Source organism: Pezoporus wallicus, unplaced genomic scaffold, assembly GCF_028554395.1.
Source record: "Pezoporus wallicus isolate ANWC-B61680 ecotype Strahan unplaced genomic scaffold, APGP_CSIRO_Pwel_v1 contig_4238, whole genome shotgun sequence".
Lineage (NCBI taxonomy): Eukaryota > Metazoa > Chordata > Aves > Psittaciformes > Psittacidae > Pezoporus > Pezoporus wallicus.
The window spans coordinates 2,798,037-2,825,808 of record NW_026637932.1 but is presented as its reverse complement, the minus strand read 5'-3'; the positions used below and the strand labels follow the sequence as shown (position 1 = coordinate 2,825,808).

Genomic DNA, 27,772 nt, shown 5'->3' with positions numbered 1-27,772 from the left:
TTAGGGACACATAGGTGATGCCACCAAAACCTGCCTGTGCATTCCAGCTGCGATCTAGCAGCCAGCATCTGCAAGGCTCCTCAGTTTCAGGGTGGGCTGGGGACCTGGCTATGTGGAAACTGAGGTGCAACAACTCTTCCATGCTCCCTGCAGCCACCCAGGAGCATCAGAGGCAGCACAAATCACCACTGGGACAGCACAGGCCTGGTGAAGCACACAGGGAGGACATGTAAAAAGGGGGAATAACACACACTTCCAAGTGAGAAGAGCATCTGGATGTCTGTCTCCAGGATCCCTAGCCCCTGGGGCAGGCTGGCAGGCTTTAGGAGAGAGGAAAGTCCTCATGGAAGGAGGTGCCATGGGGAGACAGCAGACAAGGCAGGTGGCGTTTGTGTCCAACCCAGGCTCATAAAAAGAAGGTGACCCCTGAAGCTCCCCCAAAGTTTGCTGAATACTCACATCAATATGAACATGAAGTCCAGACCTGGGGCATGGGGGAAGGGGGGGGGGGCAGGACTGACAGCTCCCCCGAAATCCCATTTTTGTTGTTTCCCCTTCAAAACACAGTCTCCTCCCATCCATCCCACGCTCGTCCCTGTGGCCCAGGCACCATCTGTCCCCAGCCTGTCCCACGCCTTGCGGCTCCCAGGGCAGCAAAGGCTGCTTCAAACCCATCCCAGAACAGTGGCTGAAGGCAGGGCAGAGACCATCTCCTCTAGGCTAAGAAAATAAATAACTCCTCCGTGTGCAGGGGCTGGTGGACACAAAGCCAGGGCAGCAGAACATGGAGTGTCCTTCCAGAGGGCTGGAAATAAATAAGTGAAACTTGGCCTTTGCTCCGGAGCATGTTCCTTTGCAGCTCTGCTGGGGCGGGCGTCATTTAAATAGAGGGAAAGGAAACCCAGTCCTGGCGCTGCACTGGCAAACATGCTCCCTGTGTGCCGGCCTGCCCTCGCCCTCCGCCTCCATCTGCCTGGAGAAGATGCTTGTGGTGGTTGGGAAGGAACCTCCAAGACCTTCCTAGGACAAATCATCCCCGCTGGTCTCGGGAGGGAGTTTTCTCTCCCTGCCACAGAGTGGGGATTGGGGGACCCCTGCACTGGGTGTGTGTTCGGGACCCCTCTGTGCTGTGGCTCCTTGCACACTGCTTATTCTCGAGTTCGGTTTCTTCTCTTCAGGAAGAAGAAGCTGCTCTTCTGGGGGGGGCCCAGCAGCATCGGCACTTGGCTCTTATGTGTGATTTTGACCTAAAAGAGAAGTGAAAACCCCAGCTCATAAGGGGGTCCTGGGCTTTGAGCCTCCCCGGGCACCCCAAGCCCAGGGACCCCACAGAGTGACCTCAGCAAGCTGGGAACACCCAGCACTGAGGCAAGGAACAGCACTGCCCCACGGCTCTGTCATTAAATGTCATCCCACTGCATGGGAGTAACTGCTCCAGAATCACATCCAGGGATAGGCAGAGGATTTCTCCTCTGGACAAGCTGCCTGCCAGATGGTGGGGGACCACACTGCAGCCCCCTCCCCAGAAGGCATGTGGCTGTGCCCACCCACCCTGCAAGGAACAGGTGTGTCCCTGTCCCCATGGCTCCCATGACTGCTTGCCATGAGTCCATGGCACATTGTGGGCTACCCACCAGCAAGCACAGGAGCCTTCCTCCACAAGCTTTGCCATGCTGTGTGGGGAGCCAAGGCTGCCCATCATGCTGCCAGTCCCTGCCTGTCCGCATCCCATCATGCTGCCAGCCCTGCCTGCCCGCATCCCATCATGCTGCCAGCCCTGCCTGCCCCATGCCAACACACTGCCAGCACACTGAGGACTCACTGTGCAGGATGGCTGCATCCAGGGCTCCCCATCCACCTGCATGGGCAGCAGCTTGGATGTCCTGCAAGGTGCAAATAGAGGGAACACAGGATGACACAGGCATCAGCTTTTGCCGCCGGTTAGGTGCTCAGCTGGGAAGGGTGACAAATACCTGATGGTGACAGATGAACACTGGGCCAGCCTCTTCCCAGCACTCTTCAGCCCTGTGTAGATCTGCCCCATCTCCATCGCACCCTCCAGCCCCACCACCTCCAGGAGGTGGTCGCTGAGGTCTGCAAGAGAGAGGGATCACAGCCGGTTCCCCTGTGTCTGGGGATCCCCCACCTTCTGCCATCATCTGAAACACTGGGGCCACTGCCTGCCCTGCAGGGCACCGAGGCTGGTGACACGGTGACACTGTGGGGATGTGTCCTGATGTCCCTCATGCCCTGAGACCACTGAGCACAGCATTCACAGCATTGGGCAGTGGCGATGTCCAAAATCTCTGGAGCAAAAATACTCGTGGTCTGAAGTAGTGCCCAGCCCCGCATAGCTGCAAGGTGGCAGCCCAGATACCCCCAGCCCTTTGCTTGTTTGCACTGGTGTATGAAATGGTGGCAGATACCTTTCCCTGGGTGCCCTGGAGCACTGCAGCCCCACAGGAGCAAGGACGCACAGCAGAATCCTTACTGGGAGGGACACCAGCAAAGGTGCTCCACACCAGGGCAAGTAATGGTCTCTCACTCCCCTCAGGGTCCTCTTTCACCCTTGGTGAAACTCCCCCAGGAGAAGCTCTCTGAGTCTCTCCACAGCCTCCTACCTACTGGGGATATGCCCAGGAGACTGACCCACTGCCTCTCACCACCTCTGGAACAGGCCTTTGCCCTGTCCTGCTCCCTGCTGCCCATGTGCTTGAGCCAATGACAGCCTGGGATGCTCGGAGCCATGCTGCAGGGGGGCAGTTTCCCACCCCAGCCCCAGGCTGCAGGAGGTTGGCAGCTGGAAAATACGGGCCCTTTGCCTATTTTGCTGTGTGCTTTCTAACCCACTGCTCTGTGCTGGGGAGCCCTGCCAGCACTATGGGCTGCCTGTGCCCCACATGTGCCCCGGGGACAGTCCCAGTGGCTGCAGCAGCAGGTCCAAAGTGCCAGTGGAGCACGGCCTGGGTCCTGTGGTGTTCCTGAGCCCCATCCCCCCTCCCCCAGCCAGGCTGGCAGAGCTGTGTTGGAACCTGGAAAGATGCTTACTAAAGCCCTCGGTGCCAGCTCTGCAGCTCTGCTTCCAGTTCCTCCTCTGCAGCAGCGCCTGCCTGCCAGCCACAGAGAGCACTGAGGCTGCCCAGCCTCATGCCTGCAGGTGATGGGTCCCATTTGGAACACCCCTCCCCATCTCCAAGCATGGTCCCCAGAGGGTGGGAGGAGAGATGGATGGCCAGGCATGGGAGCCACGTCCTCTCTGGTCACCATGGAACAGCATGACCAGCCCTGAGAAATGGGATGCAGATGGATGGAGCCATCCCCCTTCTCCAGCTTGGACAGATCATTGTTGAGATCACCCCGTCACCCCAAAAGACATCAAGACAATAGCAATCCCTCCAGTGCTATTGCTCCAGTGCCATGTGCACTGAGCCTCAGCCAGAACTGTCACATACCCCATGCCAACCCCACACATCCCAGCCATCTTCAGGCTCCACTGCTCACCCTGCACACAGAACTTGAGGTCCTTGGCATCAGTGACCACCGTGGCATGCAGCTTCTCAGGGCCTTTCTTGCCCAGCCGGCTGTAACCACGCTGCTTCTTGGTCTCACCCCAGAGGTTGGAGCCGCCGTACATGCTGGGGATGTTGAGGACAGCAATGCCCTCCAGGGACGTGTTACTCAGGTCCAGCATGGTCCCGTCACACTGTGGGCACACGGGCAGTGTCAGGACACAGGGTGCCCAGCACCATGGAGCCCGGCCTCCTCTCCCCACCTGCACACCAAAGGAGCTGGGCTCCCCAAGCATAGTGGATCCCCAGGCAATCCTGCCCCAGGGTGGTTGGGGCTGGAGGTGCAAAGAAATATCTCCCCGTTTAGCTTTTCTAGGGCTGACAACAACCACCTCACTTTCCTTGTGCTGCTTTCCCCTCCATTCAATATGAATTCTACTGCACATCCCAGATGGCAGTTTTGAAAAGCAAATTCCTGTGAGACCACATAAAACCTTGGTTGCACTCAGTGCTACAACCCAAAATAGAAGACAATTCCACCTTGGCCTCGGAGAAACTTTCATCCAAGCATCTCCAGCACATGCTTCCTCGCCTCCCCTTGTTCAAACTGATGCCAAAGAATCAGAAAGTTTGGCTGCCCAAAATCTAACTCAAACCAGTTATCTTCAAGTGCAATTTGGAAACTAGAAATGAGGATGGAAGGAAGTGATAGGGAAGATGTCAGAGATAAAAATGGCAGGTTAGGGAGAGAAAACTGCAAGCCAAGCACACAGAACTGGTACCCTGGGCTTCACATCCTTACAGCAGGTCTGCACAGCTGAGAATTCCCTGTGAAAGGTAAAATATCTGTTGTCTGCGGCTTTCCCACAGGCCTGAAAGCAGCAGCCATGGAAATGAATTTTTTAACTTCAGGTCTTCTCACTCCCATGCTACCCAAGTGATGCTGGATCCCCTTTCTAGGTACCTCTGGAGGAAGCAGCTGCTTTCCCATTCAACTGTGTTTTCTCTGGAGCACTTGTATTCTCCTTTATGCAACTCTGCCTACCATGCTGCGCTTCAGCAAACAGCAGCACTTTTTATTCCTTGCATTTCGGTGATGCAATGGCATTTCTACCCACTCTTGCTTTGAAAAGAGGAATGCAAATGGGCTGGATGAACCCCTGCTGCTGCTTTGGCTCCAGTTGTTTTCCTCTAGCAAAGAGTGAAGGTCTCGAGCTTATTTTTGATACCCTCTCTGCAAGCGCTGAGCGCCGGCCACATGTATGTGGAGCTGGGTGCTCGCACAAGCAAGTGTCTCTTGTGTGTTCAGATCTGCTCTGCCTCCCCAGTGCTCCAAGATCTTATTTTTAGCTTTCTGTTGAAGGCAAAAGGCAGGAATCTTCTGTTTTGGGAGTGAAAAGCTGTCTCTCCAGAGCTTGGAAAGACTGTGAATCCTTTCGTTCTCAATACATCTTAATGATACGATGATTTGTAGGAAAGACCCTAACTGTCTTGATACTGAGCAAGAGAACTTTGATTTCCCATTTTCCCATCCCTAGCTGAGCTGAGCATCGCTCCTAATCGCAGGCATCCTTCTTACCGACCTGGCCATAGTGGGATGAGAGCGGCCCAGGGCTGCCTGGGCTGTGGGATTTCCGGGGATGCTGCAGGGCAGACAGGACCACAGCTACCCACGCATGCAGGGAGTGATCACCCCCTGCCTGTGCCCTCCCCTGTTAGCGTGCCAGCGCACTACAATGGGCTCTTTGAGCAGGGGCAGCTGACGGCACACTGGCAGCGATGCTGGAAGTCCAGATTTGCAGCTGGGGGAAAAGCAGATTCATTTCCAGGAGCTGTTAGGGGAGCGAGTGCCAATTTCCAAAACAAAACTGCCGTTTCTCTGCAAGGCTGACAGTTGCCTGGGAGCTGGGGGGAGGACAGGCTGCCGCTTTCAACTTCAGATCCTGTGGGATTAACGCTTTCCTGCCAGTGCGGAGCAGCTGATGATGCTTTGGTGGGGAGTGTGCGGGCACCTCACAAGCAGTGGAGGGCACCTCACACGCATCTCCAGCAGCGTCAAACCCCACAGACATGGACTTCATGTGCCGTGGGACACTGGCATGTGGCTGGAGAAGGGGGTGAGACATCCGTGTCCCTCCCCACCAGCTGCCAAGGGTGCAGCTACTCCATAAGAGCTTTGGGAAGGGCTGAAACTCCCCTCAAGCCAAAACTATAAAAGGGTCATGTATCCAGGGGTAAGAAGAGGTGGAAGTTTACAGCAAACATGGCCCAAACCCTCCAGCACAAGCGGAGAAATGACAGCGCTCGTAGCAACCATGAACCCTCCTCCCCGCTATAATTAAAGGCTGTTTCCATGTCATCCAGAGATTATTCCAGGCACGCTCTCAAATACAGCTGGAAAGGGGGTGGGGGGGAATACAGGGCTATTCTTCTGCCTGCAGCTGGCCAGCTCTGCAGCGTGTGCTGCGCAGTGAAAGTGAGTCTTGCCAGCCACAGCATCCTCCTGCCACCCTAAGGGGTCAAACCTGCCATGGCACCCGCTCCCCAAACCCCCAAAAGCCCTGACCAAGGGACCCTGCTTTAAGCTGAAATAATGAATTTGAGCTGACAGAGGGGAGATTTAGATTAGATATGAGGGAAATACTCTTCACTATCGGGGGGGTGAGGCCCTGGCACAGGTTGCCCAGAGAAGCTGTGGCTGCCCCATCCCTGGCAGAGTCCAAGGCCAGGTTGGATGGGGCTTGGAGCAGCCTGGTCTAGTGGAAGGTGTCCCTGCCCATGGCAGGGGGTTGGAACTGGATGAGCTTTAAGGTCCCTTCCAACCCAAACCATTTTATGACTCTATGACCCACAGGTAACATCTCCCAAAAAGCCTTTGTGCCATGGCTGGAGCAAGGAACCTTCCCAAGGAAACCTACCTCCACTTCAACATAGTCGTGGAGCTTCTTGCAGGTGGCTGCAAAGGTCTCTGATGTCCCGAATTCAAAGTACCACAGCTTGTTCTTCATTCTGGGGCACAGACATGCATCAGCATCCTGCTTGGAAGTGGCACTTTGCCCCATACCCTCCCCACCCCCCAGAATGGGCTGCCAGAACCTTTCCGGAGCCGTTGTGATAGGGACACAAGCAATTGTGGGGAGGGACCACCGGTGTCACAGCCCCAGGGAGTTGTGCTGTGGGACAGCGGGTGGCTTGAGCAGACCTGACTCTGACACCCTGTGGAGGGGAAGGATGGGGGTGCTGAATACTCCCTCAGCATGGGACAGGGGTGCTTTCATCTTAGCAGAGCTGACCATGGGCTGTTGTCTCTCAACAGGGCTGCCAGGGTGGGGTACCCCATGGAGGGGTTGTCCTCCACCTCAAACCCTGCCTCACACCCTCCCAGCACCCTGCCAGGCAGCCCTGACCACTGCTCATCCCCTGCATCAATCACTGCACCAGGCTTCCAGGGGGAGCTGTAACCTCTGGATTTCAGAGCAGAGACAGATGCTTTGGTCCATTTGGGGTTTTTCTAGCAGGTATGTATGAACATGGGGATGAGGGTCACAGGCCACAGCTCCTGCTGCCATCACACCGTTTCCATACACCCTGAGCACAGCAAGAGCGAGCTGTGACCTGCTGTCTGCCCTGCCCTCACTGCCTGGCCTGCTCATGCCAGTTCTGGAATTCGATGCTAATTATAAAGCACAAATGAGTGTAATTGGGTGTGTGGCCAAGTTTGAGCAACCTGCTACTGCTGCATGGGGCATGAAGAAGCACCCTGGACCCCCACCATGCCTGTCCCCTAAGGCTGGCTGAACACCATGCCATGTCCTCAGGGTTGCTGACAGCCCCATGAGGAGAAGGGCAAAAAGAGCCTGGTGGGAGGCTGGGAAGCTCCAGCACTTCCCCTCTGCATGGTGCATGGCAGCAGTAGGGCATCCCCCCTCACCCAGCTTTTGGAGGGGCCCATGGGCAGCCCTTACCTGCTGTTGAATTTCTCAGGGTGCTTTTCTCGCATGATGTGGAAGCGGTGGGCGATGGAGGCATCCTGCAGGGAGAGGGAGCACAGAGAGGTTGGTGGCACAGCAGGGAAATAGAACCCCCCTCCGCCCCCCTGTGGGCACAGGCCAGGATAATGTGGGCTCAGCTCTTTGGCCTTGCTGCGGACCCCATGGCACATGCTGAGATGATGGAGGAACCCTCAGCCAGGCTGCTCACAGAGTACTGAATGGATGTGTTAAGCGAGATGTAATTAGCGCACTTGGCTTCCTTCCCTCATCACAGGGGCTCTGTATGACGGTGGATGCTGAGGGAGGAAGGAAGGGCTACCAGCAGGGCAGTGGGCTCTGGGGACACCCCAGGACCCTGCTCCTGGCAGCTCTGCCTCAGCAGCTCTCCTGAAGCTCACTGCATCCTCTACTCTTCAGGGTGGGGTGTAAGCCTGACTTGAAAGCTGTCACCAAATGCCACCTGCAGTGACATCCCCTGGCATAAGGCAGGAACTGATGTGAAACTGGAAGCACCCTGCAGCACTGCTGGGTGGGCAAACCCACCATGATGGTACCATTCAGGCACATATGGCCAAGGTCAAAAATGCTGCAAGCCCCTGGGAGAAGCAGTACTCTCCAGTTTGCCATCCGCCCAAACCCCTGCTGCTCCCAGGACTGAATGGCATCAGGAATCAGACCCTGCTCCTAGGAATTAGCTCAGGGATGGCTCAGAAGAGAGCCAAGGATGAGTCCAGAAGAAGACAGGATGAGCCAGTGTGGGGGCCGGCATCCCTAGAGTGTTCCCACTGAGCTGGGCCATTCCAGCAAATTCATAGAATCACAGAACAGTTTGGGTCGGAAGGGACCTCAAAGCTCATCCAGTTCCAACCCCGTGCCACGGGCAGGGATATCTTCCACTACAGCAGGTTGCTCCAAGCCCGTCCAGCCTGGTCTTGAACACTGCCACGGATGGGGCAGCCACAACTTGGCCAGTGGGAAATGCCCTTGGGAAGCCACTGATCTGGCTGGGTTCAAAGCTGTGGCTGTGCTGGGGACCCAAGTGACAGCTCCTGTGCTCCACTAACCTTCCGGGTTCTTCCCTCTGCTTTGCCGTGGTTTGGGGGACTCCAGTGTGCATCGCATTGTCTGGGCACCAGTGACTAGCCCTGTGCTGCCCTCAAGGCCCAGCCCTACCCCGTGGTACTCACCACCCCAATGGAGAAGTAGTTGTTGATGATGGTGGATGGGACAGGGTCTCCGTTGGCCTCCTTGTCACTGGGAATGACGTCTATCTGCCAGCGGTCCAGCATCACCTCTGTGCTGTGCTCAATGTCTTTCAGGACCTTCATCAGGTTGCCTCCTTCATAGCCTGTAAAGGAAAGAAGATGGGCCTTGAGGAGAATGAAGAAGGATGAAGGGGGGTGCAGCCATGTCACGTGGAGGTATTTGGGTGCTAAACACCCAGGGGAGCTGGCGGCTGGTGCTGTAACAGCAGCGAGATGCCTGGGTCTTCCTTGCAGCAGTGGCAGAGACTTCAGCTGATGGTACAGCATTCCCAATGCAGGTTTAGAAAGCAGCAGCAGCTTTTTTAGGAAGCACCATCAGGAGGCATCAGGGCTGAGATGCAGCCCTGAGCTTTGTCCCAGGAGCCTCCCCAGCCCCCGGACAGCACCCACCCAGCCACACCACAGTGCCCACAGCCTGGCCACCCCCTGTTCGATGCTTGCCCAGCCTCACCTCCTCCCCAGCGCAGGCACCGGGCCAGGTCATTGCCCGTTCCCAGGGGCAGGATGGCCACTGGTGGGTGCTTTGCCAAGTTTGCCTTGTCTGCAAGTCAAGAGGAAAGAGAGGTTTGGGGTTGAAAGGGCTCATTCCCTGCTCTTCTCCATGTCCCTCCTTGGAGGGCAACACAGGGGTAATGCTGTTGGCAGGATCCCCATCCCCTGTCACGCAGAGAATATCAGGAACCTGCAGCAGATCACCAAGAACATGGGTGGACGAAGCTCTGCGGGAGCACAGCTGCCCCTCATTCACCTATGCAGTCCAGGATCCAGCCGACCGTGCCGTCCCCTCCGCAGGCCAGGACGCGGAAATCTGGAGTGTCCCGAAAGAAGCTCAGCCTGGAGAGAGCCAGAAGAGACAAGGGGTGATGTAGGGGAGCAGGGGCCAGTGGGAGGGGGCAGAGGACTCAATGCAGCATCTCTGTACCCTGGCGCAGGCCCGCCACGGTCCAGGTTGTACACTTGGCGCGGGTTGAGCAAATAGTGGAATTTCCGAAGGACCCTAGGAAAAGCAGAGGTGTGAGGGATGCTGCAGAGGTGAGCTGCCCTCCGTGACAGATGCCAGGGCAGCCTTAGGGACTGGCAGCCCCTGATCCTAAGGGAATACTGTCCCTGTGCAGGATTCCACCTACCGCTCCCCTTGCCTTCCTCCGCTCTTGGGGTTCACAAGCACCAGGAGAGGATGTGTCCCTGGCCGTGGGCTGATCTGGAGGGCAGAAAGTGCCGCTGCAGGGCTCGGTATGCACCCACAGTAGAGCTCACGGTCCCCGCCGTGGGAACCTACCTGCAGTCCTTGCCCATCCACTGTGCTGGGGTTCAACTTGAAGCCCTGGCTGTCCTCGGGGTTGGTGCTGGCAGGGGAGTCGCTCTCGGATCTCCGGCAGTGGGACTGCCTGTCCTTTGGGGAACAGAAGCGCGGATGCGCACGCCACCCCAGGAAGGCAGCGCCAGCAGCTGGGGAAGGCGGGCTGGCCACAGTAATGCCCTGCCAGGTCCCTGCCACCCAGCAGCAAGGAGGGGGCACTTACCAGGACCACAGGGCAAATGTAGGAAGGCAGCAAGATGTGGTCTCGCAGCGGACCCCCATCACATTCCGGCTTCACATGGGAGGCACATTTGTTGTGGAGCTGGAGGGGACGGGAGGAAGGGAGGTTGGGCCAGGGACACGCGGCCATTTCCTATCTTTGAACCTCTCCTCCCTATGGCCAGCTGCGCAGGGAGCACTGCAGGGTGCACCCCAGCTCCAGTGCACCCACATACTCACAGTAACTTGGCACCAGACGCAGTGCAGGCCGGTGATACCCTGGTAGCACTTGATGCTCTTGTGGCATCTGTCACACTTGACGGGGGAATTGCCCTCGATCCATGTGTGCTGCATCACCTGCAAGGTACAGGGGCACTGCAGGCACAGCACCCACTGACCTTCAACCATCGCCTCTCCGCTGCTACTGTGGTTCTGGAGGGTGCTGTGCTGTGCAGGGATGCTGACTGATCCAAAACAACCCCTCACATGGCCACCTTCCCTCCCTGCTGCTCCATGCAGCACATCAGGGACACCCATCTCCACCTGAAGCCATGCCAAACCTTGGGGCTGGTGTCCTGCAGATCCCTGGGGGCTGCGGATGGGATCTACCCTCCCAGGCTCTGGATGCTGGGAATGCCTATGAGCTGCTGCCCAGGACCCAGGAGGCAAATCCCATGGGAAAAGGGCACAGGGGATGTGGGCAGTAGACACAGGGGCCTGCTGCTGCCAGTGGTGCTGCCTCTGGGAGAGTTCCAAGGGAGACCCACCAGCTCAGAAGTGCACCGGCCACCTACTCACGCTTGTGTTTCTCTTGGACTTCACGTAGGTGCTGATGCAGGAGGCGATATCTTTGGACACACACCTCTCGTGGACCGTGTACTTGCAGACTGGCAGGAGAGAAGAAGGTGGTGAGCATCACACCCCAGCATCCCCTCCCCACTTGCCCTGCAGCACCTGCGGGGCTCAGCACTGATGGATACTAGTTTCGCCCTCCCTGTGGCACTGGAATGGGTTGGGAGCTGCCAGCCTGGGGTGCAACAGCCTGGCGAGGGTCTGTAACTCACAGGAACAGCAGAGGCCCTGCTTGCGGACCCCCAGCAGCATGGTGTGGCAGAAGTTGCAGTAGGCAGGTTTCTTGAAGTGCTTCAGCCTCCAGGCATGCTGCCCATCGTCCTTCGCGTTCTGCAGGGCAGGAAGCAGAGGGTGAGGGGGGGTCCCCATTTACTCAGTCTGCCACTTCCATCAGCTTTTTGTTCTGGAAAAGCTCCCAGTGTGTTTGCAGTTCACACCCAGCTGGACCACAGGCTCTCCCTGCTCCCTGGTGTTCCCATCCCATCCCTGCTGCTGTATCTCCCTGCTCCCTGGGCATGTCCAGCTCCTGGCACTCCTGGCACCGAGCTCCAGCTCTGCACAGCCCCTCAGCACAGCCTGGCTCCAGGGATTCTCTGCTGGTGGCCAACAGGAAGGTAACTCCACATCTCGGGACAGACCCTGCCACAACAGGGTGACCAAACCAAGCCTCTTACATCTGACTCCAGGCTTGAGTGCTTTGCAGAAGCCACTTAAAACTCCCCATTTTCTTGAATGTTGCTGCTAGAAAACCTGCCCTCCTGACTCTGTAGGAAGTAACTGCCAGAAGGAACACCATGGAGCAAAAACATGTATTTTCCCTGCAAATGATTACCAGTAGCAAACTATGGCTAGGCATGCACCTTGATGAAATTAACTCCAAAAGGGTGGAAAAGTAACACAGCAAAATAAGCAGGGGTCCCAAACCACCCCTCCTGTTCTTTGAAGCTCGCACCAGGAGAGGAGCTGTCATTTTACATGCTCATCTTATTCTTTGATCAAATATTCATCAAACAGGAGTACGCTGTATTGACGGCAGGGAGCAAACCCAGCCTGCTGGGGCACAGCAGCTGGCAACGACTGCAGCTAGCTCAAAACTGAGCTTGTGAAGATCTGGGGGGCCAAGGCTGCTCAGCAAATACAGGGTGAGGGTGCCTGCTGGGACCAGGGAGCAAGGGGCTGTGTGGTGCCAGACTGTTGGTGGTGCATAGTCTGTTGGTGCAGGTATGGTCCCTGCATGCCCTCCATTGCCACCCTCCTCTCATGCCCCTGGCTTTCCTTCTGGAGTGGGCAGCACTGGATGTGGCCAAAGCAGGTCCCTATGTGGGCACTCACTGTCTCCATCCCTAGAAGGACCAGCAAGGGGATGGTGGTCATGCCTCCCCGGATCCACTCCTCCAGCGTCACGGTCCCGTCATGGTCGTAGTCAATCTCCTCCATCATTGTCTTCAAGATCTGGAGGAGGGAGGAGATGCAGTGTCACGGTGATGCTGCCTGTGAGCCCTGGCTGCTGCCTCCCACCGAGAGCTCCTGCAGGATCCCCAGCCCAGGCACTCACAGGCTTCAGCTCAGTGGAGTCCCACTCCAGGTACTCAGCCACATGGACCATTTGGTTGATGATACGATCCAGCTCCTGAGCACAGAAAGACATCGGTGCTTGGCACTTAGGGATGGCTTTGGGCACAAGCAGCCTCATGCTCCCAGGTCTACGTCCTGATAGACCCAAGTCCACCCCAGACTCCCACCCACACAGGGGGTCAGCAATACCCCACTTCTTAGTGGGTCTGGGAGCGGCTTTCTCCTCTGAAACCTGCCATAAGATCTGCAGTAGGTTTTCCCCTCAGAAAAGCTGCTCTGATATAGCAGATTTTTATTTGCAACAGGTTTCAAGGGCAATACCCAAAGGACAAAAAGGAAACTCCCAGGGAGGGGGTTGTGCACAGTTTTTCTCTTCTGAAAGCCTGTGACCTGATGTAGAGCTGCAGTTACTGGTGGGTGGATTCCTTCTACCTGCTGCAGAGCTGGCATGCATCCCCCAGCCCCATGGTCCAGCCCCACAGCAAAGGCTGCTTCCTTCCTCCTCCCTTCCCATACCCCTGTCTAGCTTGGAGCACCACACCAGGGCAGCAGGCACGCTGACAGCAGGCCCTGCATGTCTTCAGCCCCCCCAAGTAGGCTTCTCCTCTCCCAAGGGAACGCTTACCGAGCTGTCCAGGAGGCCGTTTCCATCAGTATCATAGAGGCGAAACATAACTGGAGGGGAAAAAAGAAGCCGGCTGCCAGTTACACCCCAGTCCTGGGGCACCCCAGGCAGCCAGTGCTCAGTGCCAGGGCTGCTGGGACTCTGGGAAGGGATGGGAACTGAGCCCATACTGGGCTGTGGGACATTGGAGCAAAGCCATACACTCCCCAGCTCTATGTGTGTCAGACACGGGTGCCAGCAGGAGGGAGCAGAGAGGTGAAGCTGAGCAGTTTTCTCAAGTGGTTTTAACATTTCATCATTAAAAAGTGAGTAGGAAAATCCATTCCCACAGCCCTCCTTAGGTGAGCCCCCAGCAGATGCCTCCAGTGATGTGTGACCAGCATCCCATGGCTCCAGGGTCTCACTTACACTCCAGCTTGTCCTCAGCCCGCCCCCTCTCCAGCAGGGACAGGTAGCAGACGATGTCCTTCAGGTGGACCACTTGTGCCAGGGGTGCAGGGGGATGTGGGGGGGCAGCTTTCAGGGAGCTGTGGCTCTTCCGCAGGCTGAAGGGTAACCTCTTCTCCACGCCTCTCATGCCTGTGGGCAGGGAGCAGGGGGATGAAGGCCAGGCACACGGCTGGCCATTAGTGCCAGGAGCTGCTCCCAGCTGGGACATGGGGCTGGCAGCACTCTGGGGCAGGGAGCCATTTATTGTGGTGCTGCGGCCCATCGCAGGAGCAGGGCTGAACACTGCCAAGTTGGTCCCTGGCTGCAGACCCTCACATCTCTAGCACTGTGTGTATGGGCAGTGAGAAGCCATGGGGACATGCTCTGTTGGGGCAGGAGCTGGGCTGGAGGCAGCCGTGACTCACAGCTCCAATCCCCCCCTAGCTAGGAGCCAGGCAATTGACTGGGAGGGCTCTACCAGATGGGATCAGTGGCTTAAGTTTGCAAAGCAAAGGTGTCCAGATGCCAGGAGCCCACCTATTTTTGAAGGTCACTACCATCACGCTGGGGACCTGACCAGCTGCACCACCGGGGCTAGGTGTGGGGTTCTGCAGCTTGGGAAACCAGGAAAGGCTTGTCCCCATGGAGCCCCAGCCAAGCTCACCTGGTGACTGAGGGCTGAGCAGGGACCCAGAGGAGATCTTTGAGGAGCCAGAGGAGTTGTGAGCAGAAGGGGTGCCAGTGGTGGACTTCTGGGAAGATGACCTGGACCAGCTGGGGGAGGCACTGGGGATTGATGCCGGGGTGAGGGATGACGGCTGCGGCTCAGCTGTGTTGCTTTGGCAGCTCTTTGGCTCTGGAGTGTGTCGTCCTAGGGCACTTAGAAGCGATTTCCCATTGATCCCTGCAAAGCAGACGGACCATAAAATGGTTTGGGTTGGAAAGGACCTTAAAGCTCATCCAGTTCCAACCCCCTGCCATGGGTAGGGACACCTTCCACTAGACCAGGCTGCTCCAAGCCCTGTCCAACCTGGCCTTGAGCACTGCCAGGGATGGGGCAGCCACAAGGCTGGTCACTCATTTCAGGTTTTTGCTATCCCAGAGCACACTGGCATCCTGGACCCAGGGCTCTCTAAGGGGCACCACAGCCCCCCCAGGCCTCACCCTCCTGCCTGGCCCAGCAGTCTCCAGCAGCGCTGCCACCCATGGGGACTGGCCACCTGAGTGCTTGGGACCAGGTGAGCAGGATGAGACCCCTGCCACCTGCCAGAGCTGCTCTCGAGCCCCAACGCTGCAGGCAAGCACCCGGGGAGGGTTCTCCCTTTTCTTTTGCAGTTTACAGTACTTTCAGCAGAGGTCTTCATGCACCGCAAATCCACCTGGGCAAGGGCAGGGGGAAACTGGGTGCCTGGCACAGGTCTCCTGCTCTGGGTGCCTGCCCACACCAGTACCTGTGAGAGGTGCACAGGCCTCCTTGCTCTGATGGAAATGCTGGCGTCAAGTGACTTACAGGTCTGGAAGGGAGGAATCGGTGCAATGGTGTCCTGTGGATTTCCACTCCAGGCAAAGCTTTTGCTGGCTTGGAGCAGTGGAGGGCCCCTGGGAGCCCATCCATGGGATGGGACAGAGTGTGCTGGCCTCGATGCCACCCACTTGCAGGTGTCACCCCACTACCTCTGTCCCTGTGGGGCAGCATGGGAGAGAGGCCAAACTGCCATGGCATACCCAGCTGGGTGACAGTGGTTGGCTTACCAAGGGTGTTGTGCTGCGAGACGCCAGGGCTCTGGCGCTGGGTCTCAGGGGAGGCTTGACATATCTTACGCTTGAAGGAGGTGAAGAGGTGTTGGCAAAGCTCTTCAGGCACGTCTGCCTCCAGGTAGGTCTTCATGAAGAGGTGAAAGCCCTCATAGTCAATGGGCTGGGGAGCAGACACAGAAGAATGATGGAGGTGCCGCAGACATGCCATGGGGATGCAGATGCACCAGTGGAGGGTGGTATCCTAGACCCCCATCACTGGGCACATCAGCTGCAGAACCCACTCGAAAACCAGCTTCCCACATCCCAGTGGTGAGATATAAACTAAAGAGACTCGGAGGCAGCAGGGCCAAACATCCCCAGTGCCAGCTGGCTGCAGGGAGCTCTGAAAGCCTCCTGCTCCCCCACGGCAGGGCACGGAGCAGGGGGACTCTCCAACCCACCCCCAGCCCTGGGGACTATTGTCCTCCCCAGGTCTCCTTGCCTCCTCCTTCCCTGCTGGGCATCCTCATCACATCAGAACATTGCCTTCCTGATGGCTTTTGTGGCCCCAGCTACAGCGAGGGTCCTGTGGTGCCCTTCAATAGCGGGGTAGTTTTGCTGCCCCTCCTCGACATATTCAGCCCACTGATTTTTCTCATTTTGCCTCATTTCAGTGATTATGGCCCCTGTGAAAGGCTCTGTCCTGCTGGCACATTAATAGGTCTCTCTGAAAGCACCACTTGGAAAAAATAACCCCAGCCTTCCCCAGGCAAGAGCAAGAACACATCGGGCCTTCCCTCGTCCCATGCTGGCAACAGCAAAATCATTTGCTTTTGGGGGAAGAGAGACAGAAAATCCCTCCTGGCTTCTGCCTGGCAAGGAGATGCCCCAAAATGCACCTCATGCATCTCTCTGCAGTGCCTACAGACAGCACTGGACACCAGCATGGCCAGGGGCTCCCGGCAGCAGCGATGGGATGAGGTGGGATGGCCGCACGGCAAGCCTGCCCCTGGGATGGGTGGGGAGGGGGGAATATGTGGCCGGGGGCTGGGAAAGATGCTCCCCATCTGTGAAAGCATCTTTCCCAGTGCTAGGAGCATGGCCATAGGGAGAGGTGGGAGGTGGACAGAGAGAATGGCTGCTTTTAGCTGAGGGAGCTGCGCTAGGGAAGCTGGCAGGGTGCTGGGGGCCAGCTGGAGGGGACAGGGCCATACCTGTTCAGGGTTGTACTTCGAGAGGACGCCATCCCCGTGGAATTCCTCCAGGACATCCTTGAGCTTCTTGGTGGAGTCTGTGGAGACAAAGGCATCACACAGGTGAGATCCCTTTGCCATTAGAGAATCTCCCTGGAGAAGAGAATGCTCCACAGAGACCTTAGAGCAGCTTCCAGTGCCTAAAGGGGCCAACAAGAAATCTGGAGAGGGGCTTTTTACAAGGCCCTGTAGTGACAGGACAAGGGGGAATGGCTTTGGGCTGACAGAGGGGAGATTTAGGTTAGATATTAGGAAGAAATTCTTTCCTGTGAGGGTGGTGAGGCCCTGGCACAGGTTGCCCAGAGAAGCTGTGGCTGCCCCATCCCTGGCAGTGTTCAAGGCCAGGTTGGACGGGGCTTGGAGCAACCTGGTCTAGTGGAAGGTGTCCCTGCCCATGGCAGGGGGGTAGAACTGGATGAGTTTCTAAAGCCCCTGTGAGGACTCACATCCCTCTGTCACTTCCAGACCACCCTCCTGGGGAGGAGGCAGCTGCCCGCACTGCAGCCTTGCTCACCACGCTGTGATTAGCAGAACGACAACACTGAACATGAGCTCAGCGTTACAGATGGTGTTTTATGGTCTGTGACTCAAGAAAGGCAGGATGAGATGCAGACAGCGACGCTATGCACACACCTCTGCCTGCAGCCCTGTGTTCCTGTCTGGGATGGCGGGTGGGCAGGCAGGGGGCTGGGAGCTGCTTGCACTGGCTTGTTTGAGTTGGAAGCCATGCCTTCCCATGCTGTCAGCCTCACCCCAGCGATGTGCAGCAGCCCTGAGGACAGCTCTGAGGATGTCATGGGGACGGAACCCTTTGCCTCCAAGTCCTTTCCTGCAGAAGCCTGCTCACCCCAGGGACGTGCTGCCTCTGCCAAGCAGAGATTTTACACCTCCTCTCCCTTTGTGCCATGGTCCTGACTGAGCTTTCCTGCCTGTCCTGTCCTGCTCTCAGGCTACATCACTTTGCCACTGCCTGCTGCAACAAGGACACTCACATGCTGGCTCTCTGGTAGGCAGGACCTCAAGGATCCAGTTTCAGGTGCATAGGCTTTGCCTGGGCTCCCTCTGCAGCCTCTTGCAGCCCCAGGACCCCACAGCACCACCGCCAACCTGCTCTCCTTGGCAGGAGCTGCAGGAGAAGGGCTGCTCTGCAAAAGCGCTAAGTAAAATTGCCGCAGAGGATTGGCAACCTGAGGCGAGCTGTGGAGCAGCTCCATGTGTTTGGGAAAAGCCAGTCTGCTTTCATTGCTGGCATTTTGCTTCACGGATGAACGTGGGAGCTGGCCGCCTTCGGAGGGACCGAGCCATGCTCACGTGTGTGTCCGCCAAAGCAGGGGGGCTGGTGCTTAGCTGAATTCTCCAGGGAGTGCAGGCACAGGGACTCTCCTGCTGTGTCCCACCAGCTGGAATCTTCCCAGCCTCCCCATCCCAAATCTAAAGAGTTATCTGTTTCTCCAGGAGGACACCAAGGATGTGGAGGACAAGCCTGGCACAGATCAACAGGTCTTTAGAGCTCCTCATCCCTGTCCTGGGCCGATGTGCAGGGTACTCACAGTCCGTGTACTGCTGGAGCTGTGTGAACTCGGCAGGGCTGAGGGAGATCCACCCGCCATCGCTCATCTTCAGGCAGCAGGGCCCACTTTGGGGTGGCCACAAGCTGCTGTATTTGCAGGGCTGGGCTGGCTCAGTCACATTGGCACGGTGAGGGGCGTGGGGGGCTCTTGGCCAGCTGGCATCATCCCACTGAGCCTATGGGCAGCAAATCCTGGATCAGCACCTTCCTCCCTAGAGCAGGATAGAAAGAGAGGAAGAGTTCAGCAGTGCCCGGCTGCAGGAGGGGTGGCACCATGCAACCAGCAACAGCCAAAGTTCCCGGCGGCTGGAGGATGTGCCTCAATAGAGCCAAGGCAAACGCCACTGTGGGGATAGGAGTTTGTTGCCTTATGTACCCCTGGTGTTTTCCAAGGGAACCCAGCGTGACAGGAGCAGAAGGAAGGACACAACTAATTAGAGAAGATGCAGTGCACGGAGGCAGGGGGGCTGAACGAACGGAAGCTCCCAGCTTGCGCCTCTATCTCCGAAGCTGGTGGCGACCTTTAACTGGATCCTCCATGGAGGACCATCCTAAATTAAAATCTATGTTCAAAACTGGGTGAGAGGGAAAAACCTGCATTGTAGAGGAAGCATCCCTACAAGTGGCCCTCTCCAGCCCATCCATGTTCAGGCTTGAAGAGTTATTAGCTTCTTCACTTAACCAAATCAGACACAGGGGAAAAGACAGCATCCCGAGGAGGTGCCTCTCTTCAAGGAGCAGATGAGAGCAAATTGATCTTGATTTTACAGCCACTTCCCTGCTAAATGTTGGCTCCCGGTTTTTACCAGACTGAGCTGATGAGAAAGAGGAGCAAGGGCGAGCAGGGAAAGGCCACACGACTTGGGATGATGCTTGGAGAGCACCCGCACCCCCAGCGGGCGGCTGGGCTGCTCGTGGTGCTGTCAATTTGCAGGAAAAGGCATTTGGCAAAGGTGAGCAAGTCATTTTGGGGAGCTGCTGGGTCCCACGTGCCACAGCAAACCCACCCAGTGTCCCTAGGGACATTTGCATATGCGGTACACCAGGGACAGACACTTAGCCCTAATCCAGGATTTGCCCCCAGGTGTCTCTGGGACAGACCTCCTTCACTTCAGCCACAAAGGGCAGCCCCAGGGCTGGCAAGGAAATGTGACCACCTTCATAAGGCTTTTGGGACACGATCAGGGGAGATGGAGACTGGCTGAGAGAGCTGGGCTTGTTCAGCCTGGAGAAGAGAAGGCTCCAGGGAGAGCTTAGAGCAGGTTCCAGTGCCTAAAGGGGCCAACAAGAAATCTGGAGAGGGACATTTTACAAGGCCCTGTAGTGACAGGACAAGGGGGAATGGCTTTGGGCTGAGAGAGGGGAGATTTAGATTTGACATTAGGAAGTTCTTCCCTGTGAGGGTGGTGAGGCATTGGCACAGGTTGCCCAGAGAAGCTGTGGCTGCCCTATCCCTGGCAGTGTTCAAGGCCAGGCTGGACAGGGCTTGGAGCAACCTGGTCTAGTGGAAGGTGTCCCTGCCCATGGCAGGGGGTTGGAACTGGATGAGCTTCAAGATCGCTTCCAACCCAAATCTTTCTGTGATTCTATGACCCCTGAGATGCTTCTGCTGCTCCTGCCCAACGCTACAGGGGCACAGCTACCTCAGGGCTGAGGGGGATGATGCTGTCTGCTCATGCTGCTCTGCCCTTGGGAACTCATGTGGGGACAATGCACAGCCCTGAGGGAAATGCCACCTCTCCACCCTTGCCAGGCCCTGCTGGCCCTGAGGCACCTTTCCTCCAGCCTGTGGCCATCCCAGCTCATCCCAGCAGCTCCTTGTCCCCATGCCACCAATCAGGGAAAGGCTGGACACAGGTATTAAAACAGCTGTGTAGCTGGGCCAGTAAAAACCACCCAACGTCTTCCCATACTGGCACAGTTTTTCTAGGGATCTTCATCCTGGGGAAAGGACAAGCAGGAGTACAGTGTTTCCACCTTTTCAGGATGAAGGGCTTGTCCCAGGGTATCTCCAAGGCTGGTCCAGCAGAACTCAGTCTGTAAGTAACCCTCCATGAGCATACACTTTCTGTTTCCTGACAAGTGAGCTGTTTTGTTAGACCAGAACCTATTCTTTATCCTAAATTTATACAAGGAGGGGCTGAGAGAACAGAGCCAGAGCAGCCTGCACAAGAAAATGCAAAAGAGGGGGGGGGAACTCTTGGTTGGTTCCAGATGCCCAAAGGAGTCCCAGTGCACCAAGCTTCCTGCAATGGACAGCAGTGAAAATACCCCTTGCTTGGTTTAGTGTTGGATTATGGGGCAGCATGAAGCAACAGAAGGAAAGTAAAGTGGAGCTAATTGTGCCATCCCAAGGGGCTTTCCCCCAGCAATTGCTGGAATAACAAATGCCACTTCTGGCGCATCAGCTTTGGATTTCAGGAAGGGCAGGGAAAACCTCCTTAGGAATCCAGCTGCTCGTTCAGTCGCCTTCTGAATTGTCAGCAGCAAATTATGTTCTATTAAATCAAATTTGCCTCTCTCTAAAAATAGCTCCCTGCTAGCGTTAAGAACAGTGGACTACCCTGCCTGAAAGCACCTCCTGGGACATGGCCCCTCTCCCCTTCTCGCTCCATGCCCACCAGCTGTGCATGTGGGCTCTGCCATTCTGCTGGCACTGGCAGCACGACGTGACTCAGGATGGCTGAAGTGGCCGGGGGAGGATGGAAAGGGGGGAGCTGGGAGGGCTCCGAGCACCTCCCAAGTCCTCCCTGGGGATTAGCTCGTACCAGAGCCCTCAGGAAGCCCCTTCATGCATGGAGCATCCTGCCCGCCCCGGGGCTGGTGTGGGAGCTGAAGGATGATGGAGCATCGCCGGATGCAGGCAGAGGTGCAGCTCGATGGGAGCCAGGGCCCGGCCACGTAGGGCCTGAAACATTCACATCAACAAGGGTGATGCCAGGTTGAAGCTGGGGATGGGCCAGTTCCCACTGGCCAGTGGGGCCCAGGCAGTTGGTGGCCAGGCCATGCCTTGGACAGGAGGCATGTCTTAATATCCATGAGAAAGGGCTGCCCGCAGGCAACCCCAGTGTCCAGGGCTGGGGGGCTGCTGGGGACAATGATGGGCAGGTAGAGGACCTGCTTTTCCAGCCAGCTGTCACTTCCCACGAGCCTCCCCAGCCATCCCTGGCCGCTTGGTGCTGCTAAGGACAGAGGATCCAGCTCCTGGGCTGCTGCCCAGCACACAGCACAGTGCCATGGGGCTCGCCACAGATTTGGGAGGGTTTGTGCTGCTGGCATCCGCCTGCCCTCTCCAGGACTGGAGCTACTGAAGACCTCATTTTACCCAGTCTGGGGCAGACATACTGCGGGCAGTGGGTAGGACAGCAGCCTCCAGGTGCTGGCAGAAAAGCAGCCACTGTTGCAGAGCCTCCTTTGGCCGGCTAAGCAGGAGTGTGCTGATGGCCACGGGAGATTTCTGCTTCAGATGCCCTTTGGGAAGGAAAAAACACCAGCTCCTCAAGCTTCAGGAGACTGTGCGAGGAGGGCGAGCTCCTGCTGTGCCTATGCTGCACACTGGCACGTGTGGAGGCTGTAGCTCTCCAGCAGCCGTGGGCACAGCACAGCCCGAAGCCAGGCTCTTCCCTGCATCCCTCGCTGGGCCTGCTGAAAGAGAGTCACTCACAACAGTTTCTCCTGGGGCACAAGCCCTGTGGGTCCCTGCATGAATGGCATTTTCCAGCCCGCCACATCATTTGGGAAAATCAGCCTATTTTTGCATTGGACTGGGGAGAGGCCCCTGAGCTGGTGGGTGGAGTGTAAATCCCTCCTGTCCCACTGCAGCAAACAAACCCCTACCAAGTCACGCTCAAACTATTTTCTGCAATGACAGGGGAACGCACTTCTCTGCATTTTGCCAGCCTGAGAGGACACTTGGGATCTGCTTTTTCCATCTTCCTGCCTGTTGCTCTCTACACATTCCCTTTGCCCACCCATCCACGCAGAGCCACATGCACACATCTGCCAGGAGCACCTTGCTGGGCCTCTGTGCCCACTCCTGGCTGCAGGGCATTGCTCCCTGGCAGCTTTCAAGCAAGCAAGCAGCATTTTGCTCAGAGATGCTCCCCTCTCCCTGATCGCTGTGCAAAGGACAAGCAAAGCAGAGACATCTGCCACCATGACCAGCTCTTGCATGGCGAGTGCTTTCTCCCACACAGCTGGGCAGTGGCACGGGAGGAGGAGGGTGGCCTGAGGTCAGGCTGCAGGCATACCGACTCCCAGCTGGGACAGCAGAGACCCAGCACAGCCAGTCCCTCTCCATCAGCCTGCCAGGGCCAGGACAGCTCAGCTCTCACCCCAGGGACACCAACAACTTCCCGACTTACTCCTGTTGCCTTTTTAGAGAATAACTCTGCTGGCTGCGTCCAGAGCAGGCTGGATCCAAGCTAGGATGCCTTTAGAGTGAGACCTGTCCTCTCACCGCCTCCCGGGCATGCCCCAGTTAGACTGGAGCTTGTCTTTCGGAAAAGCCCCTTCCCACAGGAAGGCAGGGCTGGCAGGGAGGCAGTGGTTGGCCCCCACAGCCTCGGGGCTGAGGTATCCTCCTGGCTCCATCACTTCACACCTACAAACCCAGGGCTTCCCGCTGCTGCTGCAGGGAAGCTCTGCCTCTGTCCCTGCAGGAATCGTGCGGCAGCAAGTCCCACAGGTTAACTGCACCTTGCATGGGATAATGCCGCTTTCCAGGAGCTTTGAAATACATTCTTATGCCCTTTCATACCCTGAAACAACCTGAAGAACAGTTGAAGACAGCCTCTTGCTGCAGGCTGGGCATGCCAAACACCTCCTCAATCCTCCTGCCCTCCAAAGCAAATGGCCCCAGCAATTTTTACTTAATGAGGAAGACACTAATGAGCTTCCCTGGCCTGGCAATGTGGGGGAACAGCTGACTCCGGCTGTTTCTCTGCCAGTCAAAAGGGTGTGTTGTTTTATAGCAAAGCTGAGAACCAACACATGCTGAGACACCAGTGAAGACCACATAGCCTCCCCGGGCTCTTCAGAGGCTTGGTGGAAGCCATCTTCTCCACCTTGGGGTGGACAAAAGGATGCTGCCCCGTCCTTCCCGACCCTTTAAGCAGCTTTTCCCACGGGCTCCCCGCCCCAGCGCTGCCCCACTGCTTGAACGCCTGTCCCCTCTCCCCAGACCGCTTCAAACTCGACCCAAAGGCCTCGGGACGGGACCGGGATAGGCTCCGAGGGCACTGTGCGGGGCGGCAGCGAGCGCCGGGCTGCCCAAGAGACGGTCCCGCGCGGGGTTTTCCCCTTGGAAGGGGATGAGCCCGGCGCGGGTCCCCGTTATGTTATGTGTCCCCACCACCACCCCATTGCCGCACCTCGCGTCCCCTCGCCGCTGTCCCCTTACTTGGCGGCGGCAGCGCGGTGTCATCGGCGGCCGGACCAGCCAGGTCTCTCCGGAGAAGGCGGCTCCGCGTCTGCCGCTTACCGGGCTCAGCGAGCAGCCCGGCAGCTCCCCGCTCCTCGGCGAGGCGGAGCCGGGAAGGGTGATGCGGAGGGATGCGAGCGGGCCCAGCCCGCTCCGCTCCGCCCGGTCCGCCGGCACCGGCGGGCGGCCGGCAGGAGGAGGAAGAGGAGGAGGAGTTGGAGGGAAGAGCCCGGCGGCCCCGACCGCGCCCTCGCCCCTCCCCGGGCCCGGGGCAGCGCCGGGAAGTGCCGTGGCGGGGAGCAGCCGCCGTGCGGGGAGGACAGGGAACCGCGTTTCCATCATAAACCTCATTTACTGTGAATCCCCGCCTCCCCAGAGCGGCAGGGCTTTCCCTGTCTCCCACCGGTCCGGCACCGTGCCCCGCAGCCCCGCCGCTATCCCTGTCCCCGTCACTATCCTTATCCCCATCCTCATCCCTCTCTCTTCCCTGGGGCTTTTTACCCCTCTGCCCCTCGGTCTCTCTTGCTTTGGAGTGGTTTCACCCGTGGCAAAGGTTGCTGTATCCTAAGGAACAGAACAAACCACCGAAAACAAACAAAAAATGCCAAAACAGACAAAAAAGCCTCTTTATTTTCTTTCCATGACGCGTACGCCTGCCTGCTCGGGGTGACACTATTTCAGGCATGTCTATTATTTATGTTTCGCTATATTTATATTAATTAGAGACAGCATCATGTACGTAGATCTGCAACTTCAAAAAAAGCAGGAGAAGGGGACTGACAGCCGAGACTGAACTTTCCTGAGAGAACAAGCAGAGAGAAGCAGAATGCACGGCTATAGCTGTACTCTGTGCTAGTGCTGTATGATGTTCCTGCTCTGCTCCTGGGATCTTTTTGGTCCCAGCCCCGCTTTCCTTCCTTCCCTCCTGGCTGGGATGCCAGAGGGATGTGTCAGGGCTCCTGGCTGCGATGCTGAGGACAATAATGTCCCCAGAGTCATGACAGTTTTAGGGGAGATGGTGGCACATCATATGCTCCAGGCAAGAGAAAGCACCCTTTCAAAGCACCAAGCAGTCCCTGGTGATGATGAAGCACAGAGGAGTCTCACCTTGTGGAGCAATGCAAAGAGGGCTCTGAGCTTCCCTGCTCCTGTTCGCACTGACCATCTCCCTCGGGAGTTGTAACCTGTGTCAATAGGTTGAATAGCCATAGCAGGAGTCCTCTCCTTTCCCCTGAGATGAGCTTCTGGGCCCTGTCCTTGTCCTGTCCAATGGTTCCAGGCCACTTCTCCTCCATCCCAGGGAGGTGGCAGTTTGTCAAACATAGGGGTGAGTGGAGAAGGAGGAGAATGGGGAAAGCTCCTGGCTGGACATCTGCTATTGATTTTGCCCAGGGCACATTGACTCCAGGCTGGTCAGGCAGAGACCTGACCAGATCTGGTGAAATACCTCCTGCAAAGGCTCAGCTGGCAGACACACAGCCCTTGTCCCAGAAAGAATCCTTGTACCAGATGAAACTTTGCATAGCTGAGGGCTGACCCTGGCCGTTGCAGGAGTGATGCACACAGGATGTGCTATTACCTCCAGCAATGCTTTCTGGCAAGCAGCAGTTCCCCAGGGCTTTCCAGATAGCTGGAAGCTCCCACAGTTTTTGTCAGTTGTTGGAAATGTCCCTACATGAGTGGTGCATGGATATTTTCTGCAAGCGGGAAGTCCAGCTCGACCACAAGAAGCCAATGGCCCAGCCAAGATGCTGTCCTCCCCAGTTCTCTGTTAGGTTTGCTAATGCTCTGCCTAGGCTATCGGTGAAACAATTCCAGCACATCCAGATGGAAGAGTCTCATTCTTTACTCTCATCCAATTCCTTCCAGTGATTAATTACTAAAATAAAATGTTAGAAAGAAAAAAACTGTTATGATTAGGCACAAGCCCTGGTAATGACGTCTCTCTTGGAGGGCTGCATGCTGCGTCCCAGCACTTTCCCACCTCCCTCTGAGGTCTGTGGGCAGCAGATCGACCCTCAAAATGGATTCCCTTAGGGGGAAAGACACTGGGTTGGGCAGATGACAGCTGCTATGAGTGCCTTAAACATCGATCTCCATGTCTGAAAGCCCTGACCATGCAGCCCACAGTGCTCTCACCAGCACAAAAAGGAGGGTGTGTTTGCTGAGTGGCAGCTACTGAGGTCTGGCAGTGCTGGTGTGGGGACTCTGCCCTGTTCCATGATCTCTCCCCCTGGGAATTCATAACATCTCCCTGGTCCCCATCACTTTACCAATGCTCTCCCTGCCATGCTGATAGCTCGGTGCTGTGCAGCAGTGATGACCCCCAACCAGAGACCTCACAGCCATGGCTGCCCCTATCTCCTGGGCAAAATGCTCCTGCCAAGCCCTGTGCCTTGAGGCCAGGGCTGGCTGAGCCTCACTCTCCAGGTTAATGCTGAACGCTGGATCAATTAGAGCTTCAGCCCCATTTTCCAGCTCCATCCGAAAACCCCATCACATTTTCCTGGCAAAAAATTGCCCTTCTTAAACCTGAGTCACTTATGATTCCTTGTGCTGATCGGTAATTTCTTCTCTTTTACTGGTTCTCCTTAGCAGGGCCCAAATCCCAGCAGGCAAAAGGGCTGGAAAAGCTGTAGGCAGAAAACACAGGTACCTGTGGTTTAGGGCTGAAATCCCTTCCCAGACCACTGCCCAGCACCCATGGGATTCAGGTGGCTGGTATCCCAAGGAGATGGTTGCTCTGCAGGGTGGGCAGTGATGAGGAGCCATGGGCAGAGGCACAGGAGAACCTCAAAACTTGTTTTCATGAAATCACAAACTGGTTTGTGTTGGAAGGAATCTTAAAGCTTATTCAGTTCCAACCCCCTGCCATGGTCAGGGACACCTTCCACTAGATCAGGTTGCTCAAAGCCCCATCCAATTTGGGGCCATTTGGGGTCCACCTGATGGGAAGAGGATGCTTTTCTCAGTGCAACAAGCAAAGGAGAGCTTAAAAGTGTCTTTTCATCATTGTTGTCATCATCTAGGCAGATTTGGGGTATTTTTATCAGTTCACATCTTGCTTTAACTCTGCTTAATTTGCTCTTGAAATGTTGACCAAGGCAACGCTGGTGTTTGCTGCTGTCTCAGTCATAGTGCCACCTCTCCTGCCCAGGCTCTGTTACGTACAGGAGAAGGGATTCCTAGCAATTATAACTTCATTATTTTACTGAATGTGTGATTACAAATGGGAACTGCAGAGCCTGTTAGGGCTCTGAGTAATGAGCACTGCAGTCAGGATACAATTAAAAAGAGCCCAGGCTCCCCTGGCCCCAGCTTTTGCTCCAAAGACAAGTGGACTGCTCAAAAAGCCATTCACCCCCCGCAAATCAGTTCTTAGTGACCGGGGAAAGACGGCAAATTCCAAAGGGAAAACACAAAAAAACCAGCCTGAAACCCAAAAAACAAAACACTTGAGAAATTTCCAGGCTGGTCTTTAATGAACAGCTCTTGTTCTGCCCACGGGCGGTCCCCGGCATTTGTGTTAAGTCACAGTGAGCCTCCAGAGCTGCAGATTAGGCTGGAAATTAGCAATTGTGCTGTGGATGGGATGTCCCTTGAGAAGGACACAGACACAGAGCTGGGAGGTGCCAGCACAGCCAAACTGGCCCCTTCCCATCTGCCGGTCATGGTGATGCGGGTACCCCTGTGCGCCTGGAGACCAAAGTCTCTCCCAGAGCATGGCTTTTAGGCAGGATAACATTCTGGAGGGTGAAACATTTCTGATTTTGGAATCCATGGGGTTGGCATATCACACGGGGGGAGCGCTGGCAGGCAGCAAGCAAGAGCTGCAGTGATGCAGTCAGAGGGAATGCGTGCAGCAAGCGCCAGCAGCAGCTCTCCAAAGCCTGCACAGCTCCTGCCCAAGCCCAGCTCCTGCACGGAGCCAGCCTGCTGTCAGGGAAAGATGGTGCAAGTGAGTCAGGGATTTGGGCAAAGCGGCCTTCTTCCTGAGGCTGGAAGAGGACCCCATCAGGAGCAT

General features: G+C 56.6%; 1 protein-coding gene across 1 annotated transcript; it reads right to left on the bottom strand.

Moving 5' to 3' along the window:
- Positions 1–506: 506 nt before the first annotated feature.
- Positions 507–23,904, bottom strand: LOC130598702 (diacylglycerol kinase gamma-like). The gene is made up of 25 exons (XM_057408406.1): positions 23,728–23,904; positions 18,307–18,538; positions 16,718–16,794; positions 15,519–15,684; positions 14,431–14,670; positions 13,746–13,916; positions 13,338–13,387; positions 12,693–12,767; positions 12,470–12,589; positions 11,350–11,467; positions 11,084–11,172; positions 10,526–10,642; positions 10,290–10,388; positions 10,046–10,159; positions 9,894–9,967; positions 9,689–9,763; positions 9,515–9,600; positions 9,218–9,307; positions 8,689–8,849; positions 7,475–7,539; positions 6,428–6,518; positions 3,502–3,703; positions 1,974–2,094; positions 1,823–1,883; positions 507–1,247 (listed from the first exon to the last, which is right to left on the bottom strand). Exons 2-25 carry the CDS (start codon positions 18,371–18,373, stop codon positions 1,149–1,151), a joined length of 2,628 nt encoding a protein of 875 aa, XP_057264389.1. The 5' UTR covers positions 18,374–18,538; positions 23,728–23,904; the 3' UTR covers positions 507–1,148.
- Between the last annotated feature and the right edge of the window lie 3,868 nt (positions 23,905–27,772).

Coding starts and splice junctions, on each gene's coding strand:
- LOC130598702 (XM_057408406.1), bottom strand. CDS start 18,373: ATGAGCGATGGCGGGTGGATCTCCCTCAGCCCTGCCGAGTTCACACAG. Junction 15,685..16,717: donor CGAAGTACAACCCTGAACAG/GTATGGCCCTGT, acceptor TCTGCTCCCCAG/CCCATTGACTATGAGGGCTT. Junction 10,160..10,289: donor ACATTTGCCCTGTGGTCCTG/GTAAGTGCCCCC, acceptor TGTTCCCCAAAG/GACAGGCAGTCCCACTGCCG.